At 42.8% G+C, this 22,584-nt stretch overlaps 1 protein-coding gene across 1 annotated transcript; it reads right to left on the bottom strand.

Annotated features, from left to right (window-relative positions):
* Positions 1-9,237: 9,237 nt before the first annotated feature.
* On the bottom strand, positions 9,238-14,000 carry FOXI3 (forkhead box I3). The gene is made up of 2 exons (XM_045835236.1): positions 13,373-14,000; positions 9,238-10,752 (listed from the first exon to the last, which is right to left on the bottom strand). Exons 1-2 carry the CDS (start codon positions 13,998-14,000, stop codon positions 10,130-10,132), a joined length of 1,251 nt encoding a protein of 416 aa, XP_045691192.1. The 3' UTR covers positions 9,238-10,129.
* Between the last annotated feature and the right edge of the window lie 8,584 nt (positions 14,001-22,584).

Genomic DNA, 22,584 nt, shown 5'->3' with positions numbered 1-22,584 from the left:
GGTACAGTATCTTCACCCTGGGCTGTAACTTCTATTTCCACTAAAGGTGTAGGCATAACTGATCTCTTTGTCCGAGTGAGGAACATAGTTATGGGGAGTTGTTGGTGCTGCTTTTTATCCGCAAAGGCAGCTTCTCCATGCAGAGAAATGCTCTTGAGTCCAAAGCATCTCTGAAATTTGTCAAACCAGCCCTTGCTAGCACTGAATGGGGTTGATCTGGCGGGATAAGCACTCAACAGTCCTGCTTCTGCATCATCCTTGTCTTCATCCTCATCACCATCATGAACGTCTGTGCTCTCCACAAAACTATCATAAAGTTTCTTGGTCTTCGTCTGGATAGTGTTGGTATCCAGCAAGATATTCTTCTTCCTGCAGTCATTTACACATGGGGCCAATGCAGACTCCATCCTCACAATGGCCTTATTGCAAGAAGTGACCAGCCTCTTTGCAGACTTGTTAAAAGTCATTGTTGCCGTAGACCTAATATTCTTCTCATCTTTCTTTTTTTAATTTTATTTTTTTAGATTTTTATTTATTTATTTTTAGAGAGGTAAGGGAGGGGGGGAGAGAGAGAGAGAGAGAGAGAGAGAGAGAGAGAGAGAGAGAGAGAGAAACATCAATGTGCGGTTGCTGAGGGTTATGGCCTGCAACCCAGGCATGTACCCTGGCTGAGAATCGAACCTGCGACACTTTGGTTCACAGCCCACGCTCAATCCACTGAGCTACACCAGCCAGGGCTTCGTCTTTCTTTATGTAATTAATAATAGATTCGTTGATCCCGTAATGGCGGCCTACAGCCACATAGCTTTTGCCTTCCTTTAACATGTCTAGAAATTCCACCTTTTCTTTGATGGTAAGCATATTCCTCTGGCGCTTGGGTTCACTGCCAGAAGCCTTAGAAGGCGCAGAACATTTGGGTGGCATCATAGGGTTTGAAATAAATTCAGACTTTTAGGGAAATTTCACAAAAACATAACACTGCAGAGCAACACTACACGCAGTAATCAGATGTCGAGGTGAAGTGGACAAGGAGAGATGCTCAACGTGTGGGCACAGTGTGGGAGAGCAAACAGACCGCTACAGTCACTGAGCCAATCAATGCCCAGGATATAGAACACAGTGCTGTGGTTGGTCACCTTCTATTCCATCAGCCAGTAGTGTGCCCTTTACAATATCACGCTGGCAAACTTGAGCATGTGGTAGTGGTGTACTGCATTTCCATTGTGTACAGCACAGTATTCATCCGCTGATGAAATACATACTGTATTTTATTTCGGTTTAATATTCTTTTAATTTGAATTAACATTTTTATATTGTTTTTAATTTTTGAGGCAAAATAATTAAAATCATAAATATTATATAAATACCTATATACTGCAAAATCCCATGATATAGTGAAAACTCCATGATACAGAATTAGATATATTTTTTTAAAAAACCCGCGATACAGTGAAGCCTCAATAAGTGAACTACGATATAGTGAGGAACAACTGTAAATTGTTAATCTATCTGATTATGTCCTATCATACTGTTCCATGTCCCCCAGGCCTCTGTGCACTGTTCAGCCATCTAAGGTTCTGGGCCTTTTCACCACAGGGAATTTGTAAATTCTGCTCCCTCTGCCTGGAATGTGCTTCCTTTTCTTTCATTTTCAGTCTCAAGTCAAGCTGGTGCCCTGAAGGGAAACCTTTTCTGACTCCCCAGTCTAGATTACTGTCCTTCCTTTTATGAGCTCACAGAACCCTCACCTGCCCCTTCACAGTGCTCTGACCACTTTTCAATAACATTCTTTGGTGAGATTATTTCCAGTTTATACTAGAGTATAAACTCCAAGAGAGAAGGGAACAAGTCTGTTTTACTTACCATTGTATCTCTAGCACAGGGCCTAGCAAAGAAGTGCTAAGAATGTTTATCAACTGATGGAATTAATGTCTCATCCACATTCTATTATCTCCCAGGTTTACACAGCCAGCCTAGTCCACCCTTTTAATCTCCATCTACTCCCGCTCCTGCTGGAAAGTTCCTCCTGAATGACCCATATAGTCACTCTACTTCTGGAGGGCCCTGACCTGCTGAACAGAACCACCCTAACTCTAGCAGTCATCCTGAGGTCTTTCCATTCCTTCAGCCACCATTTCCAGATCACTAAATCTGCCCTCCCTGCCTCCTAAATGTCTGTCACACTTTCTATTGTGTTCTTCCCCAGCATCCCTATCCTTCTCAGACTTCCATTACCTCTTGCTTGTATTTCTACAGTGGTTTCCAGAAAGGCCTTTCTTATATCTGGTCCTTCCAAAGGATTTTCCACAAAGTACTCTATTTAAAACAGAAATTTCATTCTTAAAATAAAATTGAATTCATTTATATTGTTTTATTCTGCCCAATTCTATTCTATTGATGGGATTTATCACACTGCAGATTCACCTTCCTCCTCCTTTATTGCCCTTTCCTACCTAAAAGTGTTATATGTGACCTGCCACTATGCACAGCTATTCTCAGTTTCCCATAGGTGCCCTGGTCTCTCATTTCTAGGCTTACACTCTCTTTCTACACATAGACTTCCTCCCTTCCTGCCTCCTCATCTGGCCAACTCCTACTCTGGTCAGGTTTGGGGCCTCTCCTGGAGAGCCCCATCACACCCATTTCTCTGGTCAAAGCACTTTTGTCACCCTACTATTAACTATCCCTTCTTTGCTTCTTCTCCTCCACTAGAAAATAAGTGTCATCCTTACAGGGGCTTTGATTTAGTTGTGTTTCCTAGTAGGTACAAAAAGTGGGTGCTAAAGACCACCGAGCAAATGGAGGGATACTAAATTTGGAAGCACCAGAATGAATTGTGATCCTGCCCTTTTAGAGGACTCTCACCATTGCCACACTTTTGTTGGCCTCACTACTTAGCAGTGGCAACATTCTTGCAGCGGTAGGACATGTCCATTCTCAGTAGTTCCTGTAGCAAGAAACATGATGTAGTAGGACACCTGGCACATCCCCTGAGTAGGCAATGGTAGAGGAAGGTGCTCTAGGCTGACGCCACTCTGATGTGTGGTGGGAGTCCTTGGCTGCAGAGCAATTAACCCCATTGGAGGAAGGTTTTAAAAATCTTTGCCAAAGTAGCAATTCTTTGGCTCTTACCAACAGTATGCTAAGAAAAGTGCAGTATATCAGCTGCTATGGTGTTTTCTTCCTTTCCCAAAACTTAGAGGGAGAACTTGAAAGTCTTTTAGCTGAGCACTGGGGGGCAGCTGATGGTTTGATGATCAAAGACTCCAGGTGTTTGTCTGAGCAGTTCAGTTTCCAGAAGAACTCAGGGGAGGTATGAGTGTGGAAAGGGGGAGTGATGTGTGGGGAAATAGGGACAGCTGAGTTCTAAATCCAGGCTAAACATAGCAGAAATTCTTGGAGTTTTTGCCCATTTAAAACTGAAAGAGAAACATAACGTTTTGTGTTTTATGTACCTAGTGATGGCACATTTAGTATATCACAAGTGAAGTATATCATAAATAAAAGTCTTTGGAAAATGTATACTCCGTGCCTCAGTTTCCCCATACAGGGAGGAAGAACAATGCACCTTTTCCTTAAGATCAGTCAGACAATTATTTCAGTTGCACATAGGCTTTCTTTATGGAATCAGAGGAGATGGGCATGAATGTGGTCACTTGAGCATGCAACCAAGTGACTCACACCACACCCCACACTAGCCCTGTTAAACTGGCTCATTCCTCACCCTCAGAAATTATCCCACTAAAATAGCTTATTTGTTTTCATTTAAGTCAGAGATTTAGTTAAGGTGCAAAGAAAAGTTTCCAAAAGGCAGTTTGAGAGGCATTGGTGGAAATGCGAGGGGTTGGGCTGGTCAGGGACAGCTGCTTCAAAGAGTGGCTTCAAGCAGAAGCCTGGGAAAATTCAGGGAATAACCTCTTGTGGCAGGATGGTAACTGCAAAGATGCTAGAATGGAAGGATTTGGAACATTCGAGGGGGTGCAGGATGGTGAGTGACTGGAGCCAAGCAAAGGAAAGTTGGGGGTGATGAAGGCAGGACAGAGTTCATGCAGAGCCACAGAAGAGCTTTGGCATTTGTTGGTAATAGAATTATCAAAATGTTCTAAGCCGAAAAGCTATATAATTGCAAGTACTGTTTAAAAGATTGCTCTGGCTTCCAGCTATCTAGTGAGTGCAGGACAGCAGGGAAGAATGCTATGTGGACAGCAGGAAGCCAGGAGCTGTGGCCTTACTGCCAGAGGCGCGGTGATCACAGATGAACTGGTGAGATGTCAGGGGTTAGAGACCAATTTTTGGTGCTAGAGTCAACAATTTTTGTTTTGGGCTTGGATGTGGGGTGTGAGGGAAACAGAGGCAGCAAAATAAGAGTTAGTAGGTGTTTGGACTCTCCTGCTAATTATACGGATGAGTGAGTGAGCCCCTCTTTCCTGTGGGACTTCCAGGGGTCCCTGGTGGTTGGATGGATGGCTGTTTGCCAAGGCTCCTACTCTGTTTTTACTTTTCTGTAATAGGAGGACAAAATACCCACCCTCTAAGGCTGTTGGGAAAATAAAGTGGATAATATTGATATCAGACTTTCTGAAAAGAGTCAAGTGAACGCTCTGTGAGCAGATGTGGGGCCCTACTCGATGTTACCATTGGGTAAACACGTAGATTCAATATAAAATAGATACGTTAACTTTCTCAACAGTCCTGTGAGGTAGATATTTCTATGATCCATTTACTGAAGAGAGACTGAGGCCTATGGAGTTTGTATGACTGAGCCATAGTCCCAGAACCTATGCATCACCCAGGTGTGGAGAGTTGGAGTTGAGCAGTTACAGAAAGGGGTAAGATGGCATCATCCTTGGAGATGAGGAAAGAGACTTGCTCATTGTTAATACTCGGCTTTATGATCAGCAACATGAAACAAAGCGTTCCCTACAATGTGGTTTGCTTAATGCATTTCAAGAGTGTAAACTGGGGAGGAGAAAATCCCAACACACTTGTAGCCTTAAAGCTCTTCTGAAGTGCAATACAGAGGTCAGTCTCCTTGGGCAGGGACTGGAAGCTGACAGATTGCTGATGCGCCCACACTGCCGCTGCACCCAGCCGGGGCTGGACGGGACTGAAAGGACTCCAGTCATGCACCGAGGACCTAGGCCTCAAAGAGACCCCCGCTAAACCTCTGGTACTTTATCATGTCTGTCATTCCAGCTTTGAGTAATGTCAGTCCAGGTCCTTGTGTCCTGCTAACATCAGACGCAAGAAAGAGAAGTGAAGATGCGAGGAGGGGTGGAGCTGCCTGCCACTCTTCCAGGTGAAACCAGACTATTTCCCTCATCGAAGGCTGGCAGCCAGGTGGGAGATGCCCGCTTCAACCTTGTGGATCCTCCCTAACCCATGCCTAGTTGTTCCAGGCCTCAGATCATCTTGATACCCCTAGCAGAGGGCCTAATGAGTGAAAGGGATTTGCTGAGCAAATGGATAAATTTCCCATGGAAGTCCAAGGTTCCAAACCAGTGTCCCCAAACTCTGGCTTCTCTCAGCAGCTTCAGAGCCTTAGATCTGGCCCCTGACCTGAGTGCAGGCTGATCCTGCAGAAGAGAACATTTCAAAGAAAAGTGACATTCCTCCCCACTGCTTACCTTTCTGTGTCCTAGACAAGGAGCCCCAGACACAAAGACATCAGGGAGCATAAAAAGAAAATGTCTCTAGGAACACTGTAGGGTAACAGCCGGGCAGGAGCCTGGAATCTAGGCTCAAATCTACAACCAGCAAGCTGTGTGGCCTTGGATGGGTCACATAACCTCTCTGTACCTCTCCTTTCATCTCCAAAATGGAGAAGCAGTATTGTAGGTACAGGGCAGTTAGCTTTTGATATTGGATGACCTGATTTTGAATCCTAGTTGTACCACTTACCTGCAACAACCACTTCAATTTTTGACTAGGGCCTGGTTACACCAAAGCCCCAGGCTGCAGTATTCTCTTTGGTGAAATGAATAAAAGCAGTATATACTTAGGAGTTTGGAGTGGGGCATTCAATATAGTTATTTTCTGTATGTTTTAGGATAGTGCCTGGCTTCCAAGAACTGATTGTTATTGTAATGTTCCCTGTTTTAAATGATAAAGGGCTACTCTCCAGGCCTCCAAGAGTTTTGGTGCTGATGCCCTGACTTCATGAATAAGAAAGCTCAGAGGAATTCAGTAGCTACCTGGTCTTTTTTGTTTTCAAGTCTGACCGGAAACTCCTCCTCTCTTCAGTGGTGCCAGCCGCCCAGCCACACCCCCAGCTGACTGCTTTCCATAACAAAAGGCAAGGCCACGTTGGCCCACCAGGTCTCTACCCAGGAATCAGCAAATTCCTAGAAGCCACCACTGACTTTTTTTCATTAGCAACCTGTAGGTTTCAGCTACTAGAGCATCTAAAGAAAACAGACCCAGTCAGACCCTAAAGACTTAGACTCTTTCCAACTCTAGGAATCTGAGAGAGGAAGGGAATGAAGCACACTTTTGGAGTTTCTTCCAAAGTTTAGTGACATTCCTTGTGGCCAAAGCTTGGCCCTGTTTGCCCTGGGAGGAACTTGTAAGTGCTGTTGGGGGCTCAGGGATGAGTTGGGGTACAAGAGCACAGTTTTCAAAGCCTTTTCCCATCAAGTTCAAGTTTCAAGTTCTAGGATGAAATGATCTAAAAGTATTAAAAAGAAAACCTGAAAACTGCATATTAGCTTTTCAAATTCTCCTTTGCCCCTTATTCTGAATGTACACTAGGCCCTAGAAATGAAGAAGACAGGTGCTTTAAGTTATAAATGTGCCTAATTGGCCTCAGCCTAAGGCTGCAATTTGACTTCAGGCCCTAGTCCCTGGGGACACCCCAGAACAAGAGTGCTTAACAATATGCCATGATCCACACATCTTTTCCTCGTCACTGTTGAGAACACCACGAAGTGAAATAAATTTCACTTAACTCAGGTCCGTAATTTCTGACTTGGTTCCTAGTTGGAAAGCAGGTGCAGACTTTGACCTGAGAATATCAGAGGCACAGGCAGCTTAGTCCCTTTCCCTTTAATCCCATGCCCAGCAGGAGGCAGTTCCCTGTGAAGACTTGCCCTCAGGACAGCTTCTTCAGTCTTGGGAATGTGGTCCAAGCCACCCTGCTGCCCTTTGCAGTTAGTTGTTCAGATCAGAAGCAGATTATTCTCATTGTCTTTGTTCTCATAAATACTAATGTTCTGGCATTTAATATCCATTAACTACCAGGATCTAGATACCTACAAATACAGGTTATGTTTTTCACTGTGTCTTCCCTCTGCCTGTATTCCTCCCCACCCACTTCAGCCCCCAAATAATAACACAGGTAGTAGATACCAGTTCTGAGAAATACTTATTACTGGGTTGTACCTACTCACAACTGGTTCTCCTTAGGAGAAAAAGCACCTCATGAAACACTGTCCTATACACACCCAGAGGTCTAATTCATTCAGGGCTCAACGACTAGCCCTAAGACCTAGGACTTTTTGTGGGGAATGGAACTTTCTTTCCATACTGGCAAATTGTGGGTGTTGGTTTAGATCAGTGGTTCTCAACCAGGGCTACTTTTGTCCCCCAGGGGATATCTGGCAATGTTTGGAGGTACTCTTCGTTGTCACATATGGCTAGGGCCAGGGGTTCAGGGTTGCTGTTAAACACCCTGTGATGCAAAGGGCCACCCCTTCAACAAAATTATGTAGCCCCCAACATCAATAGTGCTGATGCTCAGAAACCCTAGACCAAAAACCTCATCTCTCATCTTCCAGATGAGGCCACATTCAAGTTTTCTAGCTATTTGCTTGGAAACAATGGGCTGCCTGTGACCCTCTGGAGCACCCAGGGCTCCAACTGAGGAGTGTTGCCAGCTGGTGAAACCTTTCCAGCACATTTCTTTCTACAACAGACATCACCTGATGCACTGAATCTCACTTTAAGTGACAGAAAATGTCACTCAGTAATGAAATGCTCATAGGCCTGTAGACCCTCCCCAGAGTAACTGCTTCATTTAAGCCCTTTCAGATGTGGGTGGGTAGAAGACAAAAAATCTATTCCTCCCCCTCAACACAAAGTCCCTGGAGTGGCTCTGGTGTCATGCCACTCACATGTCTATACTTTTAGGAGAAACTGGAGACAGAAAAACAATAATGCTGAAAAATGGCCAGAAGTCATCCCATTTTGGGTTTATTTCATGTGATTCTCACATGAAAGTACACAGTGTACTTTCTTTGGGGAAATTTTTGTCTCAGTTCACATTATAAGTTATTTTACAAATATAGAACCGTGTTAGAAATAATATTTATAAAAGTTAGTGATTTCTCACATGGAATATCCACTGAAACTGGATTTTTGTACACACAGTAGGGGAGTAGGTAGTCTCTTTGGTTATCTTCCTATAGGCACACTTTGGCATTATTTCAGGTTTGGTGCTAGACCATCTCCATAAAGCAAGTATCACAACAAAGCAAGTCATCATCTATTTTTGCTGATGAAGGGTTTTGCCTGCAATTTATAAAAAATGCAACCTCTGTAAAGCACAATAAAACCAGGTACACCTGTCCATTCATAATATTTAAACAATGGTGATGTTACTTATATCTCAACAAACTCTTTTAAAAACTAGTTTCCTGTATTTCAAAATAAAAATTTAAGAGTAATGCAGTCAGTTTCAAAAAAATACACAGAAAAAAATTAAACTTTTTTTTACTATGTACTTGTTTCTTTTTAAAAAAAAATTAAAACCCCAAACCAACAATATGATACAAAGGCAATTCATAGGACATTACCTTCATCTTAAAATAACATTGTTCCAATAAAATCAACTAGAGTTAAGCAGTGACTCAGTATCTGCCTTGTACCCAGCACTCTGCTGGGTACTGGGAGGGTGGCCATGACAACTATTCAAATGAAAATATCTCTTGAGAAGTAAAATGGAGTGCTAAAAATAAATTATATATATTTTTTAAATTACCACAAATGATTTTTTAAAAATTATAAAAATTCCATTTAAAAACTACTTTTAATAAAAATTCTAATGCTGTTAAAAAAAATCCAGAACACATGCTAGAAGGGATAGGATATCAAGTTAACTAAGACAATTGTCACACAGGCCTCAGGAATATGGCAGAAGTAAAGCAGATGTGGTGCCATCCTTGCTGCTCAGGGGAACATCTCAAGTAAGTTATTTCAATCGGAATCTTTGGTCAAATGTGATCTAGCTCATTCCTACCCTCTCTATACTGTGTCTGCCCTTGTTTTTCAGGAACTAGAACACCAAGTTACAAGCTCCAGCTCTGATGCCAGACTGCCTAGACCTGATACTAGATCACGACTTCCTATTTGTGTGGCCTTGAGTTACTTGACATCTCAGAGTTTCACAGCCTCATATGAAAATGAGGGCTTGTAATAATACCTATCTCCCAAAGTTATTTTGAGGACTAAATGAGCCAAGTATCTAGAACAGCACCTGGCACATAGGGCTTGCTTGGGTAGTTTTATTGGTGTTATTACCTACCATATTTCAGACACTGACCATAAGCAGAAGTGATTCATGAGCTGTATATAGCTTAAGGATCTGTGGAATTCCCTACTATAGTATTTTTAAAACTTTAACTAGTGGCCAAGAATTCAAATGGAGGTTTGCTACAAAAATACTGATGTGACTTTTCTAGGAAAATCAAAATGCTGCCAGGCAGGAAGAAAACTAGCTGCCCCCAACCACTCCTTACTGCTTTAATCGCCAGTTACTACCTTTTTCCTACTCAGTAACTTCATTCACTTGTTTTAGCCAGCCCATGTACACATTTTAGCTTGTAACCCTCATACACAGTGATAGACAAAACAGATAAGGTCCCTGTCCTCTTAGAGCTCTAGGTACTATCCTAGAACAGAGTGGGGTATATTTCTCTCCGGAGAGGCCCTTATCCAGAGAAACCTGTAAAATCTTTCTGGGTTGTAGAAAGAATTATCTACTATACCCAAACTACTCCCAAGTGTGGTCAATGGGCCAGAAGATCACCTGGGAGGTCCAGAGAAATGTAGAACCTACCCAAACCTACTGCTTTGGAATCTATATTTTAAATAATATCTCAGGTGTGCATGCTCAACTCTAAGAAGTTGTGTTCTATACCTCAGAGCCCTCCCGGGGATAGATGAGGCTGTTGACCATGCTGAAGTTGTAGAAAGGGGGGCTGAAGGGACTGCTCTGCCCCCCACCAGTGCTGGCAGGGAAAGGGCTATAATAAGAAGATCTTTGGCTGCTGCTGGTGCTGGTACTGTTATTTAGCTGCAAGGTGTCTGATGAGGCTTCTGGGATGGTGCTGGTAGGGTATGTGCTGCTGGAGGGCAGGTGGGCGCCCTGGATCCCTAGGTGGTGACTGCCAGGGACAGCTCGCTGGGTGCTCCCATTGCTGCTCACACTTAAGGTGCTGAGGCTGCTGAAGAAGGTGTTGAGGCAAGGGGTAGAGGTGAGCATGGGCCCTCCCGGAGAGGAGACAGTACTCTTTGTGCTCTCAGGAGGCTCTGGGGACTGGGAAGACCTCAGCAAAGCTGAGGAGCTGTCTCCTTCTGGCTTCCCACCCACTCCAGACCCCAATCCTGAGGAGAGACCCTCTTCTGATTTTGATGTCCCCGCAGCCACCGTGGAGCTGCCGCTGGCCTCAGAGCGGCGCTTTCGCTTCCGGCGGAAGTTCCCATTGTCAAACATTTTCTCACAGTTTGGATCCAGGGTCCAGTAATTACCTTTTCCTATGGTAATGAGAAAGACAGCTGTTAGAGAAGGAAATGTTTATGCCCACCGGTTCAACTTCTCTTTTCGGAGAAAGAGGGCAGACTTTCAATTAAATGTTGACAAAGATGTTCACTCATTTACTGTTTAAAGTTATCCTGATTGTATTTATCTTTAAGGAAAATTCTGGAACAAAGGTGTTCTGGCCACTTTTACCTCCTCCTGGCAGTGTCCGCTACTTAAATTTTAAGACCTAATTTTATTCACAAGTAACTTAAAATTACCCAACATTTTCCCTTCTAGATCCAAATGGAGTGCTTTTGTAAAATCCTGGCACTTCTTAAACTGACCTCCATTTATTTATTTATAAAAACAGAGATAAGAATGGTCCCCACCTCACTGGTTGGCTGTGAGGGTTAAATAATATTTTTGCATAGTAGCTGGCATACAGAAAGCAGTGTAAAAACAGTATCTGTTATCAAGTCTTCCAAGTTTTCCCTCCACTCGGCAAATATCAGGGATCAGGGCCACATTTAATGCATATAATGCTAGTAGTCTCTTGCTTAGAAAGTTTCACTCACAATTTAACTAGCACAATTGAGGTAAAAAAGATCTATTCTCAAGGATTTTATGTCCCAATGGCCCTTTTCCCTTTGGTAAAGACAATCAACAGCAGCTAAAAGTATTGTTAATCACTTACGTTACAGTGAGTGCTTTACATGAATAACCTGGGTTATTCCTCACAGCTCTATGCAGACAGCAATATTATCACCTTCATTTTTCACGTGGAGAAACAGGTTCAGACTGGTTAGTTCCCTGCTGTATTCCCAGTTCACAACAATAGAGCCAGGAATGCTCTTCACTAATCACCTCCACAAACTGGCATGCACTCCCCACACCCATTTTTTCTACTGACACATCTTCTGCAAATAGTTGCAGAAAAAAAGTTATTCATATAACTACCATCTCAATAATAATATATGCACCTATCAGGATAATTATATATTGTGCCACCTTGGTACCAAGCACTTTGACAAGACACTAGATCCTTAAACTTTTCAGAAGGTCCAGAGGAGTGTACATGAAATTTAAGTGGCATCTCAGGTTAGAGGCTGAATGTGGAAGATGCACATTCTAGAACTACATGCCTGGTCCTATCCAGTAATCACTAGCCACATATGGCTGCTGGGCACTTGAAAAGTAGCTAGCCCAAAGTGAGATGTGGTGTAAAACTCACAGGATTTTGAAGACCTGGTACCAAAAAAAGTAATATAAAGTACCACACTAATATTTTTAATATTTGTTATAGGTTGAAACAATTATTTTGGGTTACTTAAAAAAACACTAAGTCCACTGGTTTCTTTTTACTTTTTTAATGTGACTACCAGGAAATTTACAATTACATGTGGCTCGTACTATATTTCTTTTTTTAATTTATTTTTAGAGAGGGAAGGGAGGGAGAAAGAGAGAGAGAGAGAGAGAGAGACATCAATGTGCGGTTGCTGGGGACCTGGCCTGCAACCCAGGCATGTGCCCTGGCTGGGAGTCCAACCTGCGACTTTGGTTCGCAGCCCGAGCTCAATCCACTGAGCTATGCCAGCCAGGGTCATACTATATTTCTTGGACACCACTGCTTTAGAATGACTTCAGGTATGAGTACACAAAGTTGTCTGTATAATTTACACAAAATTCTGGGTCTCTGGAGTGTGCAACTGGAATGGTTCTATGTCTCTTCTCCTTTTCCTGTCACAACTCTGCTCCCACCTCCCCTGTTCTGGTTTCCTTCTGAAAACCTCAAGTAGAATTATGTTTCTGTCTAGTTTTTCAGCTTTTCTCCACCTCCACTTCCCAAGTAGAGGGAAATCACCAACCCAGTCCTCCTCATCCCAGCGCTTAGATCAGAAAGAAGCAAATTTGGGGGTTTCATTTTTACGTTTTCAAATAAGTTAAGGAACCAAGACCACAATTTGCAGGACTAAGCTAAAGTTCTCTGATCCTTCTGCCCCCCTCCCCTCACACCCCTCCCCTACCTGTTTCACGCCTGAGTCCCTCATCCTCCAATCATCTCTCTCAAGGTAGGCAGGGTATCTGTTTTACGAAGGACGCAGTGAGTCTCCCAGGAACCTGATGCACGGGGAAGTGCATCCATGGGCAGCTGAAGGGCCTAAGGTTCCTCTTGGTTTCTCACCACCGCTTTTGTGATATGTGATGGGATTCTCAGCTCATCCCAATACCTTTACAGTCACACTTATCTGAGACCTCACTGAGTTCTTATTCTTAATCTACCTCCTTGTAACTTGATCCTCCCCCTTCAACAGGCGCAGAAGTGGCTTCCCGTTGAGAACACAGGCTTTTTCCTTTTTCTCTATTTGTCCAGTCTCGGGGGGAGCGAGGGCGAGGGAGGGAGAAGGGGGAGAGAGGGAATGAGGTGTAAGAAACCAGCTCCTCCATTACAAGTCCTCGCTCCGAGGGTCCTCTGATACGTCTTTGTCCAGTAAGAGGTTTGGGTAGTTGTCCTGCCACGGGCTCGCACCCCCAGTTAGGACCAGAAGACTCCGCGCGCGGATCTCAAATCAACCACACCGAGACTACCCACCCCGCCACAGACCGGGAAGGAAGCACCTGCCCCGCTGTCCTCACCTGGGTCGTCCTCGTCGCGGGGCACCTTCTTGAAGCAGTCGTTGAGCGACAGGTTGTGGCGAATGGAGTTCTGCCAGCCCGCCTTGCTGCGCTGGTAGAAAGGGAAGCTGTCGGCCACGAACTGGTAGATGTGGCTGAGTGTGAGCTTGCGCTCGGGCGCGCTCTGAATGGCCATGGCGATGAGTGCCGAGTAGGAGTAGGGCGGCCGCACCATCTTCATTAGATCCTCACGGCTGGCCATGGACAACCAGCCCAGGTCGCAGGGCGCGGAAGGTGCGGCAGGCGCCGCGGGACCTGTGGGCGCAGGCTGAGCCAGGGACCGCTGAGCGCAGGCGAAGGTGCCGGCAGCGGTCGGCGGCTGCAGGAAGGGCCCAGCTGAGCCCCGGGGGGGCGGCGCCGGCGGCGGGGCGCCCAGGTACGCCGCTGCCGCTGCGGCGGCTGCAGGGGCGCCCACGCTCGGCCCGTTGAGCCACAGGTAAGGGTTGGCGGTGGCGGCGGGGGTTGCGGTGTAGTCGGCCAGCCCGTAGGGCGCCCTGGCGGTCGCCTGGGCGCCCGGGGTCGCGGCAGCGGACTGGGGCAGGCCGGACTGCGAGTACACGCCGAAGTTGTCGCCGCAGTAGAGAGCCATTTCGGTGGTCGTGGGCGGGTGCGGCGCTGCGGCTGCGAGGGGCGAGCGGGGTTGATCTCGCCGCTCGGGCGAGAGCATCCCTTTAGGAGCCAACCCTGACTCGCTTCTGCTCTGGCTCTGCGACCGTGGGTCCCGGCTGGGAACTGGCTGAAGTGCGCGAAGCGCAAGCCAGCGAACTTCTTATACTCGTCTGCACGCCCCCCCACCCCCAGGGCCGGGTTGGGCGGTGGCCCCGGGCGGGCTCTCCAGGCCGCCGCCACGCCCTACCTGCCCGCGCCGCGGGGCGGAGCGCGCTCGGCCCCAGCGGCCCCTCTTCGCCTGGCCCCTTTGCCCGGGAGTCCCAGGGAGGCCCGCGCCTCCAGGTTTAAGGCGAAAAAGTACCCACCCCTTCCTAGCTAATGTAGCCTTAGCACAATAATGAAATAAAGCAACGAATATTAAAACAAAGAGATGATAACCAAAAGAGTACAAATATTTCTCAAAAGTCCGTGCGTTTAACTTCGGATGGCCGCTTGGGCCACCTGCCTGCCTACCCCTCACTGTTTTTTCTACCTCCAGTCTCTGCAGCTTTTATGATCGAAGTTCAGATTCACGTCATCTCAACTGATCCGCTCCCATTCGAGCATAATAAACGTGATTTGCAACTCTTTGGCATACACAGTAGTTTATATTAACAGGCATCTTTGGCGTGTCCCCTTCTAGGGAACTCTGTGATCCGAGGAACTGAAATCGGTTTTAATTTTTCTAATCATGTCTCTTAAACATATAACTGTTTGTTCGTTCATATTCGGGAAGTATTTGTTCATGTTTATGTCTGCTGTATGCATTCGTTTGGCGTGATTTGTTGTCTTCGAAAACAGAAAAGTGGACGTTTTCAAAGACATTTAAATAAGTGGGTTTGAAATTAGCATTTTAAAGCCAAGTTTAAGTTAAGCTGCGTGCCAGAAGAGCTCATTAAAAAAAATAAAATAAGGTCACAAATTATGGTACTTTCGTAAAATAGTTGTTTTTTTTTTTTTTTTTTTTTTACAAACTACTTGTGTAGGTTTTCAAATGCTTGTCCCTGCCTGGGAAAACAAACAAAACCAGGAAAACCCTGTAGCGACACTACATGCCACGCATTCATTGTCTCTGAATATTAATAAGAAAATTGTTTTTTACAAATTAAAACTGTCCCTAAATATGTTCTTAGTAAATGACAGGTCTGAGATTCTAATATTTAAGGGAGACGGGAGAGGAAAACGTTTTTTCCCTTCATTTGCCCATTACAGTCTGACAGCTCAGAGTACCTAGTAATTCGGAACCCACTCACCTCTCAACCCTGCATTGATTTCCATGGTAAAGTTAGTCATGTACTTGGGGGGAAATTGTCTCTTCCGTATATAATTTTATATAATGAAATGTAGAGGTACTTAACAAGCAAATTTTGGTACCTAAAGCACAAATCACATTTCAAAAGTAACTATTTTTCTCATCTTTTCTGGAAACTGAAAGGAATTGTTTGTCCACTCTAAAGCGGTTAGAGTGGACAAGCACACTTTCTGCGTTCTGGCAAATGCTGTAGAATGGAATAGTGTTTGCCTTCATTATATTTTGATTTCAGGGTCTAAATGTTTCTTAATTTAGATAAACGCAGTGCTTTTTTCTCCCCCATCCTTCCCTAATAGCCCCAAACGAAGTTTTGTTCTGTAATTCTCTTGGAATGATGTTAAGGATGATGAGTATAGCCCAGGAAATTGGAAAGCAATGTCTAATGGGTTACTATATTGCCCAATTTTAATATTATTTTCCTAAACTATGGTCTAAACTAAAGAAAGTCCAAAAGAAAAACTGGGAACATAGATAGCAATAAATTATGAAAAATATGAAACCATCTTCCCCCTAATAATTGATTTCCTTAAGACTAAATACTATAGTTAATACCTCTCCTCATTTTTTAGCAAATTGCTTACCCATACATACTTTGCAGCTTTGCAAGGTTGTTTTTTAAGTCTAATTCTGAATTCAATAGCTCCAAATTATTCTGAGAGGCCATAATTGCAGACTTTTGTTTCTCCCTTCTGTTAAGGGTTCTGCCCAGTAGAGATATTTTGTTCCTTAACTCTACATTATCTTTTGCGGACTTTAGTTTTATTTAAAAATGACAGAGCCACCTAGCGGCTCTTTGGCTCTGTTACAGCATGGATCAGGATAGGGATCTGTGAGGTGGAAACACAGTCTAGGGGTTTGGAAGTTACACTTTTCTATTTTCAATCACATCTAAATTAGGTAAGCTTAAAACTATTGGTCATAGTCTGGATTTTTTAATGCCAAAGTTATGATAGTGTTATGCAAAGTTATGATAAATCTCTATTTTTAAAAGTTAGACAAATTTTAAAAAACAAGTTCCCCATAATAATGTTTTGTTAAAATGTTTTTTCACAAAAATATATAACCAAGGCAATTGATTAATGTATCTATGCCAGTATAAAATAAGGATAGACTGTTACATGTTTTCATCACTGGAAAATTAACATTTTGAGAAATCATTCTAGCCAAAGATAATATCTCATTTATTTTCTACTAACATTTGGTAAAATTCCTGTTGATTCTTTGAAATAGCTGAGTGATGACAGTGATTTATAATGGGCTTTTGTCATTTTTAATAAATAATATAACAATGTAAAATTTATTATAATCATTAATTTATAGCATCACAGAAACATTGGCACATTGTTTGCTAGTATTTTTACATATTTCCAGAGGAAGAAAAAGGTAATATAAATTGGAAATAATTTTAGTGCTCTTCACTTCTAATGGCTGCCAATTTAGAATAGGATTGAGCAGTGCAGGTCAGCCCTTCCTATTGCAGCATCATGTTTTTCTTTGTATTGGCTGTGAAAATGTCACAGGTGGAAATAATGAAATCTACTCCTGTCTCCTACCTGGCTTTCTACCTTGCACGATTATTGTTATGCCTATCTGACCTTTTCTAGTAAATCAGAGGCTTTTTGAAGAAAAATCCTTTCATGTAATACAGTTTTTTAAACACCTTGCCCATCATAGCATAAACAAATATCAATTGCTTAAAAATTAATATCTGATTAATTAATGAATTACTTGTAAATGCCACAGTGGAATATGCATAAGCCCATCCAAGGATGTGTGAACACACACACACACACACACACAAATTTGACTTATAGAAAATTTTCTATATCAGAAAAGGATAGAAGCATTACTTTGTTGTAGAGAAAAAGACCAGCTCTGAAAATAATTTACTAGAGTAATGGAAAAAACATTTTAGAAAATATCTGTTTTGTTCTCAATGAAACATAAGAAAGTTTGGCTTTTATGAAACAAGAAGTCAAAGTAAGATAAAAGATAAACACCCTTTTATCAAATAGGGATGAAAAAGAAACTAGAAGAGGTAAGAAAAATATATAAGATAACTAGAATTGTAGTTGAAGAGCACAGTTTAAAATATTGAAAAGACTTGACAGGTATGGTTTAGTTGGTTGGGTATCATCCTGCAAAGCAAAAGGTTACTGGTTCAATTCCTGGTCAGGGCAAGTACCTGGGTTATGGATTTGGTCCCCTTTGAGGCAGCTAGTCAGTGCGTCTCTCCTCTTTCTCCCTCCCTTCCTGTCTCTCTAAAAATAAATAAATAAAATATTTTTTAAGAATAAGATAAAACAGTGAAGTGAGAGTAATTGCCACATAAGCCAAATATATAAGATGAATTAGTGCATTTATTGTTTTTGGTGATGAAAGGATGGATTATTTAAGAAAAAATGTTGAAATGACCAGACCTGGACCCACTAGTTCATTCCTTACTTGCTGTCATTTTATTTTCAACTTTTGACCACTCAGTTGTTTATCACTTAAGATCTGGTAGTGTCATTAATGAGGGGCCAACTGACAGCCTTTGTCCTCTCCCTTTTATACCTCTAGGCTGTTACTCACAGATTCAAACAGAGCTCAGAGGGACCCTTCATTTGTTCCTTTAAGAAGTGTTGAGCGTCATGACTCCAGGTGCTGCCTGCCACCCTGCTTTCACAGTGACCAGTTTCATTTCATCTCTTGATGTTCCTGCTTCTGAAGCCTGTCCAGTTTCCTTTTCCTTGGCTTCTCTTGTTTGGTTTTTTTTTTCCTTTTTTTTGGTGGGAGACTCAAAAGAATCTTTCTTGTGCCTCCCCCTGATGGGATTAGGATGTGAAGAAAACCTAATTGTATATGAAAGGCAATGTGATTCCTAAGCCTTTCTTGGATAGGACTGCCTTGCTAATATGCCTTCCTGCTATGACTTACTTCATGAGAAGTTCTATTTTTCCACTTCCACTTGGGTATTACTTCTTAATACCTAAGCAAAGAGCAGAAAGGCTAGAGACACATACATGGATGGATTGGGTCCCGATCTATTTTCTCTGACACTAGCTGTGCATGTATCCTTCCTTATTCCAGAAGAAATAATTTGGACTGTATGGACTGATTTGGGTTACATACTCTAGAAGATTCAGGACACTGTAGTATTAGGGTCTCAAGACTGGTAATTACTGCATTCCCTCCACAGAGTTGTCTTGGTCAGGACAGTGGTCTAGTTACAGATTTGTCTTAAGTCTAAGAATTGTGATTACTTTTTAAAAAGTCAAACCTTGACAAGAGCTAAAATAACTGGGTAATCAGCCCTTGACTTTTATAGATAATTCCTTCTAAGGGAATATAGAGGTAAAGGAGGGTGTAAATGAGACTCTGGCCTACTTCCAGATAATGTCTGAGAAACAAGTTGAGGGTAAGGCCATAGTCCACTCTTCCTTCAGAGGGAAGCTCAGATTGTGGCATTATCATTTTCTTTCTGGCCTTTTCTTCTAGTCAGAGGAGGAAGTGGCAAGTTCTATTATCTGTCACTCTTGGTTTTTGGTTTTTGTCCCCCACTACTAGGGCAGTAGGCCCCTGCCCTGGATGGCTGTAAGATGGGCTGGAACAAACTAACTCCTTTTCGTTTTGATGTAGATAATGCTCCCTACCATAGGTGACATTGGTTAGAAACGCTCCCTTTCCCTACCTATCTTTTCTCTAACAGCAAAATTCCTATCCTTCCCTCCTCAATTAAATGCATTGATCACCCTGTAATTATTATGTACCTCTGTGTATGTGTGTATGGGGGTAAATGGGTTCTCTACAAATTTTTTGTGATTTGTGGCTTATTCTTCCATACATTAGTTCCTATCACCACATGCCCAGGGGTCATTGCCTAGCATTGTTGCATTCTGGGATCATTGGGGAAGTGTAGTGAAACTCAGCCCTCTCCTTCGTTTTGGAGAGTCTTATTGCAAAGCTCATACTACTTCTTTTTGTATAAGTAACAGTTAGCAATCTGTCCTATGCAGATTGCTAACTGTGTATGCCCTTTGCCCCTATGGTTGCTGGTGTATATAAATTGCATCCCCCCACCCTTGGTAAACAGTAATAATAAAATTTAAAAAATAAAAAAAGAAGAAGTATTGAGCGTAAGTGTTGATAGGAAATCAAAGCAGCTCTTTTCTCTCTGGGACAGCAAGCTTTCTACCAACTTGGGATTTGTTTCCTGTTTTAATACACTTCCCTTGGAAGACCTTTATGTTGATGTTGCCAAATTGTCTCTGCCTTTCACCCCACTCAGTCCCCTGGAAGTCAGGGAAGACTGGTATGAGCTACAAATACAGAGTGGGGCAAAAATCAAAGCCAGAGAGGCTCAGAAGCAAGGGTATGGCATAGCCACATGCCAACTGACCCCCAGCACACATGCCCTTCTTCCCACTTCAACATTAGGCACAGAAAGCATGGCAAAAAGGATAAATCCTGAGGATTGTAGAAGTCTAAGGCATGTGAGGATATCACAGAAGTTCCATGTACTTAATCCAGAAAAAGAAAAAAATAGGCAAATCAGTGGTCTCCAAACAATTCTATGAGAGCTATTGATATATGACATCTACCCCTCCCCCACCTCTCTGCTAGTTGCCTCACTCTCTCCTCCCTGGTTCTCTGGAATGCTTCCTGGCCTCCACTCTAGCTAATTAGCCCCATTCCAGAGCTTCCTCAGGTAACTTTACAGACTCTACCTTCTGCTCCAGACCAGGCTCCCAGAGTGTTTGCATCTCTTCTGGAGGACTTGCTTTGCAAAGCCTCCCTGCCCTGACTGCTTCCTGGCTCCCCCAGGCTCCCTCCCATGATAGCCTGAGACCATCTGAAGCAAAGAAGGGTAAGCTTGTACCCTTTCTTCCTCCTCTGGGCAAGGAGGCACTACAGCCCTGCTATCATGCTGGATACCTCTGAGTGGTGCCCACTCCTGCTGGGATGGCTCATCCAAGAATCCGGCCCTTTATTTCCAATAACCAACTCCACTTCACTGTACTGGGTGTCCTACCAGATGGGGACCTCACTTCTTTTAGAGCTAACAATTAAGGAACAGGTAGAAAATACCTGGCATTGTGCTAAGCACCTTACAAGTATTATCTCATTTAATTCTCACAGGAATCCTATCAGATAAGAACTGTTAGTACATCTTACAGAGGAAGGAATGGACAGAGAGGTTAAGTAATTTAGCTGTGGTATCCCAACTTCTAAGCATGCAGTAGGGGTTCAACCTTGTCCCATCTGGCCAGGAGCCCGTGCTAGTGTTTCAGCTCTAATCACCTCCTCCATTATTTCCCCAGTGCCTAGTCCAGTGCCTGACATTACTGCACACTCAATTATTGCTTATTGCTTAAATAAATTAAAAAGCTAAAAAGTATAGAATATAAAAAGTCTCACCCCTACAACCTCCTGCCCCTCTTTGCCTCTCAATAAAGGCAGCTGCTTGCTCTCAGTGGTTTACGTTTTTCTCCAAAATGTTCTGCAGTGCTTATCCACACAGCTATATGCATTTTAAAATGTACAAAAATGGAACCATGTTATTCACATGGCTCTGCACTTTATACAACTAATATATACACTATATATTCACTAATATATGTTGGAGAACTTTCTAAAACAGCCCAGATGTCCTTATGTCTACCTCATTTTATTTGCCTGGGTTTATTTTTCCTGGGCTATTCAGGGAATACCCACCCATATGGCTGTATGTGAGTGATTTATAGCCAGTGTCTGTTCCAATTTGTTTGTATTCCTCCATACTCGTTGGACAGTATTTTGAATTTAACCTATTTTTTGATGTGTCTTTGGATTATTTCCTTGTTTTAAAAATATGGCTTAATTTACTTAACGACAGTAAATTCCTAGCTGGGATTTGCTGGGTCAGTGAGTATGTGTGTACCTTTAAATGTTTGATTCTGACAAAGTGCTCTGCCTGAGGTGCCCTGTTTCTACCACCAGCAGATTCACCATGGTTGCCTGTTTTCCTTCACCTTTGCTAACACTGGATTTGTTCATCTTTTTATGTTTGCCAATTTTAAAAGTACCAAAAGATATCTCAAAATATTTGGATTTGTTTTTCTTTATGAATGAATTTAAATGCTTTGCTGTAAGTCATTTTAATTTTTCTTTTGTGGACTGCCTGTCTTGATCTTCCACCCATTTTTCTATATGTGTATGTTTTTTTTAATTGTTGTGTCTGAGCTCTTCACAATTAAGCATATTAACCTTTTTTCTCCAAGTTGTTGCTTCACAGCATCCATGTTAAAACTATCTCTTCTCTTAGGATTTGTGGTAGTACACTGTACTGGTCATTTTCCTTTCTCTTCTACATCTTCCTCAAGGATATATTTCTCACATTATCCTTTGAATAGTGATTTTCCTTCAAGTTCCTAACTTCAGCCTTCTTATTTTTCCTCTATAGATTCTTTATGGTTTGTTACATCTATTTTGGTGGCTTTAGAAATTGCAGTGGGCATAGTTTATTGTAGTGGTTATTGACTTTAACAACTGTATAAAGAAACACTTTTTCCTTATTCCCAATTCTTGAAGGTTACATGGGATTGGCTGGAGATTCAGACTTGCTGAAAAATCAGACTTGGAGTTTCAGACTTGGCCCTTGCCTGGGTTGCTTTTCCCTGAACCAGTGATTCATTTGAGGTGCATAAGTGGTTTAAGACAGGTCATTCAGCATCTTCAGGACTTCTGCTAGGATTATACAGAAAAAGTTGCTCTCTTCACAGAAATTGGTTTCTGTGCAGAATTGTAGTCCTGAAATGGCCGTCTTTGGTGCCATGAGGGAGGCAAAGCCTGCCTAAGAATGTAGATGACACCGTGGAAAGTTGAGTAACAGAAATAAAAACACATTCTGCATCCCAGATTTGATTCCCTTCATCCAGAATCCTCCTTCACATACCCCCACCACCTTGAACTTCCCGGTTTAGTTAGCCAACAAATTTCCTTTGATTTAATAGGTTAAGGATGGTGTTTATTATAGGCTGAATCACATCTCCCCACCCCCACTCCAAAATTAATATGTTAATATTCTAAGTCCTGGTAGCTCAGAATGTGACTCTATCTATTTGGAGTTAGGGTCTTTAAGGAGTTAATTAGATAAAATTAGGTTGTCGGGTTGGTCCCTAATGCAGTATGACATATCTTTGAGAGGCCCTCAGAGGAAACCAACACTGCTGACACCTTGATCCTGGACTTC

Source organism: Phyllostomus hastatus, unplaced genomic scaffold (genome assembly GCF_019186645.2).
Source record: "Phyllostomus hastatus isolate PE091 unplaced genomic scaffold, TTU_PhHast_1.1 phas_contig_2, whole genome shotgun sequence".
NCBI lineage: Eukaryota > Metazoa > Chordata > Mammalia > Chiroptera > Phyllostomidae > Phyllostomus > Phyllostomus hastatus.
This window is presented reverse-complemented; position numbering and strand designations above follow the sequence as displayed.